Source organism: Amphiura filiformis, chromosome 12 (genome assembly GCF_039555335.1).
Source record: "Amphiura filiformis chromosome 12, Afil_fr2py, whole genome shotgun sequence".
In the NCBI taxonomy this organism is placed as follows: Eukaryota; Metazoa; Echinodermata; class Ophiuroidea; order Amphilepidida; family Amphiuridae; genus Amphiura; species Amphiura filiformis.
Window position 1 is genome coordinate 43326923 of NC_092639.1, and position 13954 is coordinate 43340876.

The 13954-nt window shown below is 37.8% G+C and overlaps 1 protein-coding gene across 1 annotated transcript in view; it reads left to right on the forward strand.

Annotated features, from left to right (window-relative positions):
- The window catches only part of LOC140166252 (DNA-binding protein RFX6-like), an 83789-nt gene that overhangs the window by 47460 nt on the left and 22375 nt on the right, over positions 1–13954 (forward strand). Inside the window, exon 18 of the mRNA XM_072189658.1 lies at positions 2554–3222. Coding sequence (XP_072045759.1) covers positions 2554–3222 — 669 coding nt within the window. The remainder of the gene's footprint in view (positions 1–2553; positions 3223–13954) is intronic.

Genomic DNA, 13954 nt, shown 5'->3' on the forward strand with positions numbered 1-13954 from the left:
TTTACTATAAAGTAGATAGTGGCAAGCACATGATAAAGGACTGATCATTCACTACAATCTTCACTTTTAAACTGTATTTTTTGAATGTGTTGATTGTTAGTCCGAAACTCCTGCAAAGCTATGGACATGGCATCTTACCTACTCCATTCTGTAATAGTCTGCATTGTGTGTTTTCTCAGTCTTCAATCATTTTGTTGAATGTAATTTTATGAATCAAATAAAACAGATAGAAAGTGGCCTCACTTTAGTTATGTGTCATTTTACAGTATTTATAAGTTATAAAGTAAGACAATAATTTATTTATTTTCTATAAGTGCATGTCAAAATATGGGATATATTTTTTTTGTATTTCATGCCCGAAATCGGGCTTTTATTTTAACATTTTATGCGTTGCAAATAAAAACAGTACAATAATGATACAAGTACAAAGAAAAAAAATATGCCATAAGAATATACAATACAGACAAATTCCAGTGGTAATATAATACAATACAATAATCAAAATTCACCACCGAGGCCGAGACAAGCATATAAATATATAAATAGTGTCATGAGATTAATAATTCCAGTACGCTATTATGGATTTGAGGCGGCCCCACACCCCGACAAAACTGCGTGACCATCCCGCATTCCTCTCAACAAATTTGGAGAAAAATGCAGAAATAGGCACACAATTGGCCAAGGGTGCAGCACCACCTTAACAGTATACATAAAATGCAATAAAGGCTGCTAAGATATCCAAGATATAATGCATCACAACAAACTGAGAAAGGGATCCCACTTTTTAAAATGTATATCCAACTTCAAATTTCTTTGTGCACAAAAATGTTCAAGCTTCAAAGTATCAACAACCATATTTTTGAAACCATTAAAAGAGAGCTTAACCTGCTCGCATCTACACTTGTAAATATGTCTTCTAGCAATGAGCATAATTTGATTAATACCTGCTAAGTAATTAACATTTGTATCCAGTAAACCAAATACTTTACTAAATTCATCAAACTCAGGTATGAAGTCAAAATGAGTCTGAATACTTTGCCAGAAAGAATTCACAATATTACAACTAGCAAATAGATGTACCATGGTTTCCTTCTCTGTTTTACAAAAAACACATTTATCATTGTCAACCAACCCAACTTTGTACAGCCAGTCATTAGTTGGCAAAATGTTATGAGTAATTCTGTACTGAAGCCATCTTAATTTCACATCCAGCGTAGCTCTGAAAGGCATTAAATACAGCTCGTAACATTTGGCTTCAGTCATATTATAAACTCTTTTAATGAAAATTGACTAACAGGATCAGTTTTTATGCTGTCAATATATGACTTATACACATCCCTGGACTTCAGTTTCAGAAGTGGAACACTTCCTCTCGATAAGTTGATCACTATATATGGGATATATTGTTCAATATTATAGCTAGCCCCTAAAAACTTTATTTTCCATCGGATTTTTCCCGTTGAAAAGACAAAACTGATGTTAAAGATAGCAATAATATCATCAATAACATTTTGAGTCAATTTTATCCATAAAACGATACAGGATAGGATAGATAATTACTTTGACTTCAATGTGGTCCATATAATGAAGATTTTGATTCTACAACATTATTAGATCTGTTATCAACATATCAATTATGCACTCACAGGCAACCAAACATCATGCTATGCTCAGTAGTCCACTGATATGACCTTGTTCCAGTGATCATTCCCCGCTAATTACTAATTGTTGACCATGTCATTTTTTTGATATGCTGATTGCTGAACAAGTTTATGTTTATATGTGTAGGCCTAACCTATGATAACTTTTAAGTCATAATTAATTCAAACATAACTTTGGCATTACTCAATCGTTTTCTTCCGCTGAAACGGCAAAACATACTTTCTTTTCCTTGCAAATCGAATTAGCAGACATCAAAACATTTCCACCACAAGAAGTAAAAAAAATAATTCATACCAATAGAAGAAGGCTATAATCTTAGCTAATCTTTAGTGTACACAAATCCCATCTCAGAATTAGATATCAGCCCTATGGGCTGGCGAAAAGCCATCTTCTGAATGTAATACAGTATTCCATCCTTCTGCTCTGTCACAAGACTCCTGCACACCATCACAGAGGCTGATGACAGACGGGCCGGAGGTCAACATTGAACATGTTGGTGTTGTTCTTCATATTGTAACTGCAAACCCAAGAAAATAACTAGTTGATTTTCAGGATTAAAAGTGTTCCAAATTCAAGGCATGTTCTAAACATTTGACTTGATTTTTTAAAAACATTTGAACTTCAGTTGGTGATTCATCAGTTATTTTAGTTATTTTCACCACTGTATAGGCCTATCCTAAACAAGGACAGATATGTCATAATTTGAACCAGCAGCTATTATAATAGCTGCATGTTTTTAGCTCGGATTTACGACCTCAATCTTTGAAATCGGTCAATAAATTAAGACACCATGATCTAAAATCTGAATCAAGATGCAAATTCAAAAGTTGCAGTTTGCTCCCGGTCACATTCTTTCCATTGATTAGAACATTAAACATTAAATATTTACAGATTCCACGGAGACAAATGCACCGCAAAAACGACACAGTGAACAAGATATTGGACATAAGCAACTTAGAACAACATGCAACGAAACATCGTCTTATCCAATCTCATCAAGCCAATACCACCATTTGCAATCCACGAATCCAGCTAATGAAAGAACGACAACATCATCTGCTTATCAAGAGACACCTTTTGGACATAGTTTAGGCATGTACCCGAGAGAACCCCAAACTGAGCATGTTTCACCGCGCTTTCAACATGGTCCAGAACAGTTCACGCCCTCATCGGCTGATTTTCCCAAACGTCCTATCATTGCAACTGGTTTGCCGCCCTCATATACAATGAGTCACAAACCCCACTTTTCTCAAGACAGACAGGACCCACCTTATTACCCTTATAATTTCCATTCAACTTATCAAGCACCTTTAGGTGGAAGAAATGTCTATTGGGGCATTGAAGATGCGGTGCAGCCCAGTGCCTACCATGAGACACAACTACACAATTTAAGCATGAATTATCATTGTGATTATGGCTCAGCTTTACCCCATAGAGCAGAAAGTTCAGCCCCAGTCAGCCCTTACTACCGGGGGTCTTATGAAGAGTCAAGTCGTCAGTTTTATCCCGGTGAATCCCCGAGCTTCTATGGTAGCAGACAATATTGTGGGGCTAACAGTGGTAAGTATTATGATCTTGAACTTTCTTGTAGTATTGGTCGGACAAGTTTGAAAATTATTTATACCATAATGCCTTTTCTCCTCCAATTCATTAAAGTTGTGTTCTTCCGTGTAATTGGGCTATTCCAGAAAATAGATGCACACCCCCTATAGAGGAGTTCGGATATCCGGACTTTTTGTCCAGTCGTGACTGTTGGAAATCAAGACTTTCAAAGTGTTCAAAGGCAAAAAAATCCGGCAGAAAAATAGTTTTAAATCAGAAATCCTCAATTTGAGAGCTAACATTGGCAACTGGAAATCCAGTCGTTTTCAGAAAGCAGACTTGGAAATCCAGACATTTCTTTGTTTGAAGATTTACTCCTCTATAGGGGGTGTGCACCTATTTTCTGGAATAGCCCATTTTTACATCGACTCGTTTAATTTCAAAAACGTAAACTGTATACTTAGTAATTAAAATAAAGAAGGATCCCAACCCACGCACGGGATTAGAACACTCCAGATTAAAAATACAAACACGTGACCATTGTTTTATGACAAATTGGTATTATATCGCGAATTTCAAAAAATCAAAATAATTTGATATCAGAAGGACATTCCCCGTATTCAGAATGCAGTCAAGTTGTTGTGTCTCATGTGCTCTCAGGTCCCATAAAAATACTAAGCCAACGTTGCTATCTGAGCCCTTAATACACTTGCAATATTATCATGAAGCCCAATTATAGGTCAAGACAAATGACTCTTTGGACGCAATGGCAGTACATTCTGAAAGTCCATGTTCACGGATACCACTTGCCAATACAAGTGCCCCCTCTCGGATCTACAATCCTCGAAAAAAATCCTTGGAACACTTTAGGCATCTTTAATAAAATCAAATGTGTATTCTTAATGTTAATACAAATTTTTAATATTGGATATTACAAGGAAGCTGGGCCTTCAATTAACACTTTACCCTTCCACGCCTCCCATTATTCAATGTTGCGACACTTTCATGACTTTGGAGACACACTGAACACGTCTCAACATTGCACTGGGGAGTGGGGGATTCATTTTCCCCCAACATGCCCAAAGACGCTTAAACGTTTCAAGAGTTTTTTCGAGGATTGTAGATACATAATGAGATCCCGATGCTTTTTGTGTAGTAAAAAAACACCATTAATTGTTACAGCTTTTTATATAATGATATACATATTCATCCCATATTCCTGCTTCCACTCATCTGACTTTTTGATAGCGCCATCTAGCTAGCACTGTGTTCAGGAAAAGTGCCCGTAATATATAGTAGAATAATGGGAATGATGGCAGAATACAAGTATCAAAGACTATTGAACAAAGTAAGAGAGGGAGATGTTGCGTATTTTTGAGAGCGGACTTGTCCTGTAGAGTCTGTGTGTGCAATTAATTACAATATATTTTTACAGACATTCCATGTTGTGTACACTGGAATTGAATGCAAGAGCTTGTGTTTCTTTTTTCATTAATGAATAAGCCCAATCGGCATTGGAAGTTTGCAAAGCATTGTGGGACAGTTTTTGCAGTTTTGGGACACTTTGTCCTTTGACCTATCGGCAAAATTCAGAAAAATTGGGGTTTTGTGCGTACAAAATATAATTTAAAACGTGTTACTAGAATCAAAACAAATCCAAAAATTTGGTAATTGTATAAATTGTTTATTTTATTATTTAAAATGCTAACATTATTACAATAATAAATTAATTATGAATAATTACAGCAATTTACCCGATATGTCAGAGGTCAAAGTGTCCCAAAACTGCTCTCAAAAACCGGAAGTTATAATGGTGATTGGGCTTCTTGAAGATATTCATCAGGACTGTTCATGATAAACTGGTACATGTATATGTAATTTCTTACAACTAGTCCAAAGATTTCCACTTACTTGCAGACGTTTCGAAAACGGACAGTTTTCTTTATCGATGCTATTGTTGCAATGACGATCTGTGTACAGCTGATGATTTCTGCTGCTTGGCAACGGAGTTGCCAGTTGATTTTTCACTTATCAGATCGTCACAGACGTGACTCAAGTTGTATTGCCCCTCGTCACTGTTCATGGTATTGCCCCGCTTTCTGATGGTGATCGCCTCCTTAATCCATCTCTTATATCTATTACTCTCTTTGCCGACGATCCTAGCCTAGGGAATGACAACAAGACCTTTCGACTTAGCGGAATCGTCTTTCTTAGATCTGTCTTTCTTGGGCTTAGGCGTAGCCATCTAGTGTTTCACTTTTTCAATGGTCCAATCTGGGTATCCGCATTTTTGGAGAGCCCCCTTAATGTGAGTTTCCTCCTCTACCTTGTCTTGCTCTTCAGTGACAATTTTGTTCTTTCTATCGAAGAGGGTACGAACAACGCCTAGTTTCTGGTGAAGAGGGTGGTGTGACCTAAAGTTCAAATATTGGTCAGTATGAGTAGCCTTCCGGTAAACCAATAACTTAACCGATCCATCATCTCGCCGAACAATCAATGTGTCCAAAAAGGGGATCTTGCCATCCACTTCCTTTTCAAAAGTGAATTTGATAGAGTCGGTGTCGTCAGCTTGGTTCAGGTGGTCAGTGAGGTTATTCACTTCATCTTTACAAACAATTTCCAAGATATCATCCACATATCTCTTCCATAGCTTTGGTTTACATTCCATAGGGGCAGTAGCGATAGCAATATTTTATTGGCTGCCCCCATGAGCTGTTCTCAAAAATATATATTATCAACTTTTATCATCTATGTACAAGACTTGTAAAACATATTATATATTTTTGGCACTACCCATGCACAGTGTCAACAGCCAGTGTTATAAATATAAACTTAATACTCCGTTGGTGAGCGACGCGACGGGCGATTGGTATTTCACCGAACGCAAGAAAAGGAGGCCTACCGTATCTGATTGGCTAGAAATCGATCGCTTTGTCGCTCAGAGGTGTAGTACAAACTCAAAATGGAGACATGTATTCAATTCGATTGAATCGATATTCTATTATTGACGCAGATAAAGAAAGTCGATAAATGTACATTGTATTATAGACAGTGATGCCAACGCCGCGCCTTAGGCGCACAATTGGGCTACTTGGCGATCACTTGCCGCTACTCAAAAAAGCATGCCGCTACTTGTCTAAAATTGGGCTACTTTTGCCAGTCTCAGGCCGCGGCACTAATTTGATGTATTTTCCTTTCAATTTAGCCGATTTATAAAGGTTTTGAGTCTTTGAAGCGCCAAATTGAAATTACAATGGGTTTTGTGACCATTTATTGATCGGGCAGTAACTTCCCAGTAAGTACCGGAAGTTTCAAAGTCAAGTGCTTTTCCGCCCAATTGGGTGTTTTGCGTTCTAAATTCGGGTAAATCCGCCCAAATATCCGGTATTGGGCGCTTTTTTGGATTGTTACAAAATTGGGCTACTTGAGAATCATTTACCGCGGCCTGGCGAGTCAATGCGCCGCGCCTTGACGCTGAAAAGTTTTGGCAACACTGATTATAGATACAGCAGCTGGATCTTACACGGGTTGAAAATATCACAATTTTTACTTTGGATTTCAAAATCTTTACTTATAAAATGCAGTTAAAGATATCCACAGCAAACAGCAAGGCCCGCTAATTAGTGTATTGCTTTTCGAGTTAGTGTACTGGAAACAAAACCTGCGTTTTACCTGAAAACAAATCGAATTTTCTATAATAGTAACACCATATGTGGTACTGATCATGCGCAAATCGTAGAATAGAAACTAAGCGGCAGGCTCTATGGCAGGGCTATGGTATCTCATTTGTTTGTTTGTTTATTTCTTCTTTATACTGGGTCCATATTCAGGGAAAATTTAAGTGTTCCCTGTTCTTCCATATGGCCCAGTCATATCATGTAAATGGTATGCTTAGCCTGAGTCGCTCGGCCTATCTCGAACAAAATCGCCATGCGTAGCTTTTGAAAAATGAGAGGATTCATGGTACTATCACGGCAATTTTGACACGAATATATAGGGATGATGACGCAGTGCCATGTTGACGTGCAAAGCGGTACAAGCATAGAAAACTGAAACTGAAAACAAATATGCACTTCTCTATAATAACACACCCCAGACGTTCTGTTACAAATATCGAAACGAAATCAAACGCAAAATTACGGGATTTGCGCTCGGAGATTAGCTGACATCACGATCACCAACTTGAAGGGAGTAAGTTCTGAGGTATTAAAAAAGTTTCCCTTTTAGCTTTAAGCCCTTTGTCGTCCATGACTGATCATAACTTATTATAGAACATTGGTAGTTTGGCAACGTAAGGCAAGTGTTAGCTTTGTTTCCAATGGTTTTTAATTCATTATCCACCAAATACACTGATCTGTTAATACATTTTTAGTAATTAATCCAGCTAATATACTTTAAGGGCTCGGGCCAAGCTTGGTTTCAAATTGGTCCAAAATGGAAAAATCGGCCATGTTTGCTGTTAATTTTTGCCTAGCAATACTGATCATAGGTTCAAAATTTATGGTGCATATCAATCACCAACCTCTCTAGTTTATTATTTGAGCATGATCACTTGTGCAAGGTCCTAGGAAATTATGTAAATATGTCTGTATATATAATGTTCCACATCGGCTCACGCAGTTTTTTATTTCACCCCAGATTTCATATCTTTCCCTTTTACCGATTTCCGCATCATTTCGGTATAAAATGTTGAAAACTCCAAAGAAAGAATTATGATACTTATTTCGAACTTCGGAGTTCAACAAATGCCTAAATTAGTCTCGTCAAGACAGAAAATTCATGTGATTTTGCATCTTGGGAAAACGATCATGTGTACATGCTATTTTGTCAATGAAAATTCACGAATGTTCCCACTTTTTCAACGAAAAAGAGTTCTGCAGCATTGGTTGGAGCGAGGAAAAGTAAATTTATGTGCATTCAGTAGTTATTTCCTGTCTAAATCGTTCCGTTTAGTGCTACGTTCAGCTCATTTATGTCAAATCTGCCGAATTCGTGCTACGCAGTTTTTGAGGAAAAAATCCTTCAATATAAGCTTACTTATTGAACGTATCGACCCGAAATTGGACACGTTTCAAAGCCAAGACATGCTTTGCTCTGTGGTTTGATTTATACTCACGATTATCATCTTCTGTTGATTATTTCAGGTTTTTCCTGCAAAAGTTGAGTCCAACATCCCATATCTGACAAACACATGTCATTCAGTGGAAAAAATACTTGAAATACAACATAGCTCAACATCAACCTAAAGACTAAGTTCGGTTCACATTAAGTTCACATTGTGAACCAACATTACAAACGATGAAACTCTAATTGACCTAGGGGATGCCGATGACTGGTCGCTTTACCTCGCGACTCCGGCGCGACCAGGTCTAGATACAAGGCAAAGGGACTGGTGTGTACATACAACCATTGACACTGTCATCATGGTCACAGCTTTATTTTACTGTGGTGGACTTTACAAAGCACAGGCCCTAAATGAAAAAAAAATGAGCACCATGAGTACGCATGCTCCCAGGCAATGAACAATGGGAACACAACGTCACATCATGAGATGTCATTCATAATAGGTTTCTTCAAAATCGCTTTATAAAACTATAAATTGTGCGAGCTACCGGAAGTTACGACATGGAAAGGTGCCCAAAATGGGCGTGACAAAGAGGCGGAGCTATTCACAATTTCCCGTTTTTATTTTCATATTTCTTATTTGTTAGGTTTCATTTTGTTTTCATTATTATTTTATTTGACTTCTGATACGTATAAATCTTAAAAACTACCATTTTCATGATATACTTTTGATTTACAGCCATTTAGTGGGAGGATCAGTAATACTATTCATATTGAAATTAGTTGACCTGCTAATAATTATGTAAATTATTGACGTGGTCGTGGAACAGCTGATCGTCACACAGTTTACTCGGTAAACCTACTACTACTACGTACGTATAGCTGCCAAAGTAAATACATGTAAAGTCAAAGGTAACTTTTAAGGTAAGAAAAACAATATGAACTATAAATTAAGAATTGTCGAAAGAGTTCAGTTTTGCCCTAAAAAATCAGACCGACCTAAAAACCGCCAAACTTGATCTTATGTGTGTCGAATTTTGCACTGCTAGCCTGTTAGGCTAGGGCTAGGCATGATCACATTCTCTAACATGTGAGGGCGGGCGTCATTAAGCATCTCATAGACATACCACCTAGACCTATACTAAAATGCAGAAAACCTTAGACGAGCGCGTATTGTAAGGATGCATCGCGTATATACTGCGTTGCACGCACTGGTCTCTGATTGGCTGCTAAGGCGATATATTGTTGCTGAGTGGAAATTTATGAATGAACTGTGCGCCGTACGCGTTGTTAGCGCCGAATTTGCAACATCACGGTAGTCGCGCTCGTAAAAGGTTTGCTGCATTTTAGTATATGACTGCCCATCCTTTACCACAGCGGGGGGTCAAAGCCCGGCCCGTATCCAAGGTGATATTGACGGATTGACAGGGTTAGGGCTAGGCACGGAGAAATATTGCATACATGTTTGACGCGCTCGTTTGCGTGATTACTGCGCCGTTGTCGCCAGCGTCAAATGCAGCATGTTCCGTAGACGCGGACATGTCTGCTTGTTTATGCGTCTAGTATGCATCCTTGACCTTGTCAAATTCGTTGCTAAGCAGTGTCAGCTTCACTCACGCGAGTCAAAGTCACTGGTCTAGGTTCTTGTTTGTCTGGGAAGCATCTTGTGATCCAAGATCCTGCCTTAACTGTGTAATCCAATAGGGAAATGAAGAAAATTTGAATTTTGACCCTAAAAATTCCAATCTGCATAAATTTTAGTGAAAATGCATTTGTGGAATACTATACTATTCAAGTAGTGAAAGCCTTGGCGGGAAATCCAAGCTGATGGACTATGCCAAGTATTGCAGTAGAAGGAGAAGCCACATTTCATGAAACATTAGTGCATTTTTGTGCTCAAAAATTTAGCCATAAAATATATACACGCAATAAGACATAGGAAGCTACTGATATAATGCTGGGACACCAAATTTGGGACATTCAGGCGAGCATACTTTTCCTCATAACATTGCCAATAGTAGGCCTACATACATGATTGACCCCTCATTTTTTAAGTTAAATGATTCTCTTTTTAATGAAAGCAATTTTAGATGAATTTATTCAATTTCAAAATATTATGAACATGCCTAGTTGGCTAATGAAAGTCGATTCCTAGTTTCCCGTTACCCTACTCCGCTCAAAACCAATTGCTGGCCAAATATTTCATTCTTTTGAATATAATGTTGATTTCTAACAAACCAATAAATAATTGTGGTTTGAAATATATCATAAATATCTTTCTGTTGATTTTCACAGATTTTCTTTACAGTATGGTAAAATAATTAATAATATTAATCATGAATACCTACTCACTTCTATGTCGTATGTCCCGCACTTTTTTATCTGCTCTGATCTTATTCCGTAAAAAATATTGTGAAACTTTTGATAATAGTTGTACAATCACCTTCATGTGGTTGTAAACTACATCAGTTAACTACAAACTGTGATTTATCACATACATGGGTAGTTATTGGTTTACACCTGTAACGTACAGATGCAATAATGAAATGGCATAAAATAATGAATAATGAAAAATGAAATGGTCACCTACACAGTCATGAAAAATTGTGTAACGGGAAACAAGGAATTGACTTTCATTGGCCTTATGAAGCAGTTGTACTTTGTAGTAACTACAAATTTGGAATATCATAATCAATGAACCAGTCAGTTGTCAATACATGTATGAAGACGTAGTATAGTACATATCATACGTGTTGAATAAACTGCTGATACATAAAATGTTTTCAGATGCATGTACACGTGGCATGCATCATCATTGCATATGCATACTAGTTGAATTTGATTGAATGTCCGAATGATCATGTTGAGCAGGCATCAGTACGGTACATTTATCGAGAAGTGTCTAGCTTTGAATTCAACTCACAACAAGCATTGAAAGCTGAGTCCTAAGTAGTATATTTTTATAACTAGCTGTCAACCTAAGGGGCTGGCATTTTCTTTGGAAGGGGGTGGGTCCCCACTCCCAAATATACTGGAGGGGGTTTAATATTTGCACAGAAAAATAGGAGGGTCATCACATGTTTGATGACCAAAATGTAGGCATTCAGTCACAAGATGACTACAGATAGTGTGTTTATTTTATTTCAAATAACTGATCAATTTCAATTCAATTGTTGCCTGTTTAGAGGGTAAGGTGTATCGGTGGTAGGGGGTAATCACATTTTTGGTGCTAAAATAGGGGTCAGGGAAGGTTGCACTTTTATTAATGCCAAATCTTTCCAATCCTTTTCAGCGTGTCATCTTTTTGCGTTATCCCATAGCACTGCAGTGAGGAGCAACTGAGAAGAATGTAAGTTTAAAAAATTATAATTTGTCAGATTTTGAATAATATTTTATTTCAAACCTTTGTTGCACAAAATGATGAGTCGCATCAGCCGGATGCATCAGATTCCATTAGGCAATGAAAAAAACCCTCGGTTTTACGGGAGTGACCAACCCAGATTTTACGGAAAATGTTTGTTTTTAACAAGTTTTGGCTAAAATCAGGTCAAATAAGCCATTTTGGGGCTAACATTTAATTGATTTTTAGAAATTACTTTTTCACAAATACTCTGTACATGTTCAAAATTGATATGTTAGCCAAAAAATCATTACATTTGCACAATTTTCAAGCTTTCGGTGATAATATGTGACCCCTCGGCACAACTGAGGCCGGATGTCGCCAGTGCCACTATTGAGATATGCTCCATGGAACTTAACAGTAAACAATAGAAAACAAAGGCTTTATTGACTGTTTTATTGATTTTTCACTACTTAAATGTCAAGTACTATATACATGATATACATCATTTTAAAGCTAATTTCAAGCAGAATATTTTGGTTCAATATCTCAAAAATGATGATTGGCGACTTCAGGGCTCAGTTGTGCCGAGGGGTCACATATAGGGTAATATTTAGCCTTCAGGAAAGAAATTTCATCAAAAATACCACAATAATCCCAAATTGACCCTACTTCAAATGTCCTTCAACCCATATTAAAAAAAACAGGTTATTTTTTTTTTTTTTTTTTGGGGGGGCATCGCATGTAGAACTTGCAGTTATTAATGGGAGCGAAAAAAAGGTCATTCCCTGCACTTACAAATGTTATGTAAAACCTGATCCAGTTATAATTACACCAGTGGGTAAAAGTACACCAACTATTTCAGGACTGAATTTGCAATGACATCATTTGAGAGGCTATGTTCAAACATAGGGTGCTTGACGCTGTACTATGTACCGTAGTCAATGTCATTCAGTTTCATATTCACTGGTTTTCAGTCACAAATCTAAACTTGTCAATGTTGGCATGTGGATTGCATCTTGTGTTTGGTTTCTTATCTCATACATAATTATTGGCTTATTTTTTTTGACATTCAACTGGTCTAGTACATATTAAATTCTGTTATTTATCTTATTGTTTTTACTCTGAATATGCCAGATAATCAAGTCAGCTAGAATGGAAAATGAACCATCAACAAGTAGTGGGTTTGTTCCAGAGAAGAGGAATACTAGCAAGGTAAAGACACATTTTTGGCTATTACCCATGGACCTTGTTCCATGGCCCCATAATTTTGGGGCCTCTACAATTGAGTTATGGATCTTGCTTTGTGGCCCAAAATTACCATGTTTTTGGCCAAAATAGGGCAAATTGCACACAGAGTGCTTCTTGGGCACTGGCCCATAGCAAATTTCACTTCATTTTTGTGCTCTTCTGGCGCAAATATCCTGGTTAAATATATGCGTGTCTGTCTCCAAATTGTAATGGTTCCGCTGCCATTATCGATCTTATACCTAAACCAAACTTGTCCACTTAAGTGCATATCCTTCCTTACGGTGAGTTTGGGCCTCCAAATTTTGGCCTGGCCCAGTGCCTCCAAAAAGGTAAAGCCAGCATGGTCATACTTCATGTGACTGTCATCATTGTTTGATAATTTATTTTCTATTGTACACACACATCCCCTGATTTGTCCACATGATTTGAGTTTCAGATCAGTCACGTTTCTTGGATGACTGAGTTCTGTGGAGTGTTGCCAAAGGTTTTCAGCGCTAAAGTCAGGGGCGTAGCAAGAGCCTCAGGGGCCATGGACAAGGAGCAGTACAGGCCCTTTTAACCAGGCGAGATTTAGCCTACCTTATGGGGGGCCCTGGGCCAGGCCAAAATTTTGAGGCCCCGAACTCACGTGCCGAGGAAAGCATGTGCACTCAAGTCAGTTGTCAATTTTGGTTTAACTAAAGGGGACTATCATATTTTGTTCAATTCAATTTCAGACTATTTTGGCCCAAGATCAACATGAATTCTGCTATTTGAATGCTGGCATAAAGCATGGAAAATTGAACAATTTTGCCCTATTTTGACCAGAAAACATGCCGTTATTGAGGTTAAAAGAAAGATGCATATGCCAATTTTGGGGCCCCAAAATTTTAGGGGTATAAAAATCCCACCCTGCTCTCCATTATCAGCTCTTATTTAATTTTCGTCTTTGTGCTTGGGGCCCCTGAACCCCGGGGCCCATGGACAAATCCACCCTGTCCCCCGCTTGCTACTGAGCCTGGCTAAAGTAGACCTGACTCTTGTAAACTAGCCCAATTTTCGGCAAGTTGCCAAGTTTTTTGAGTAGCGCCAAACAATCAGCAAGGGGGGGCATTT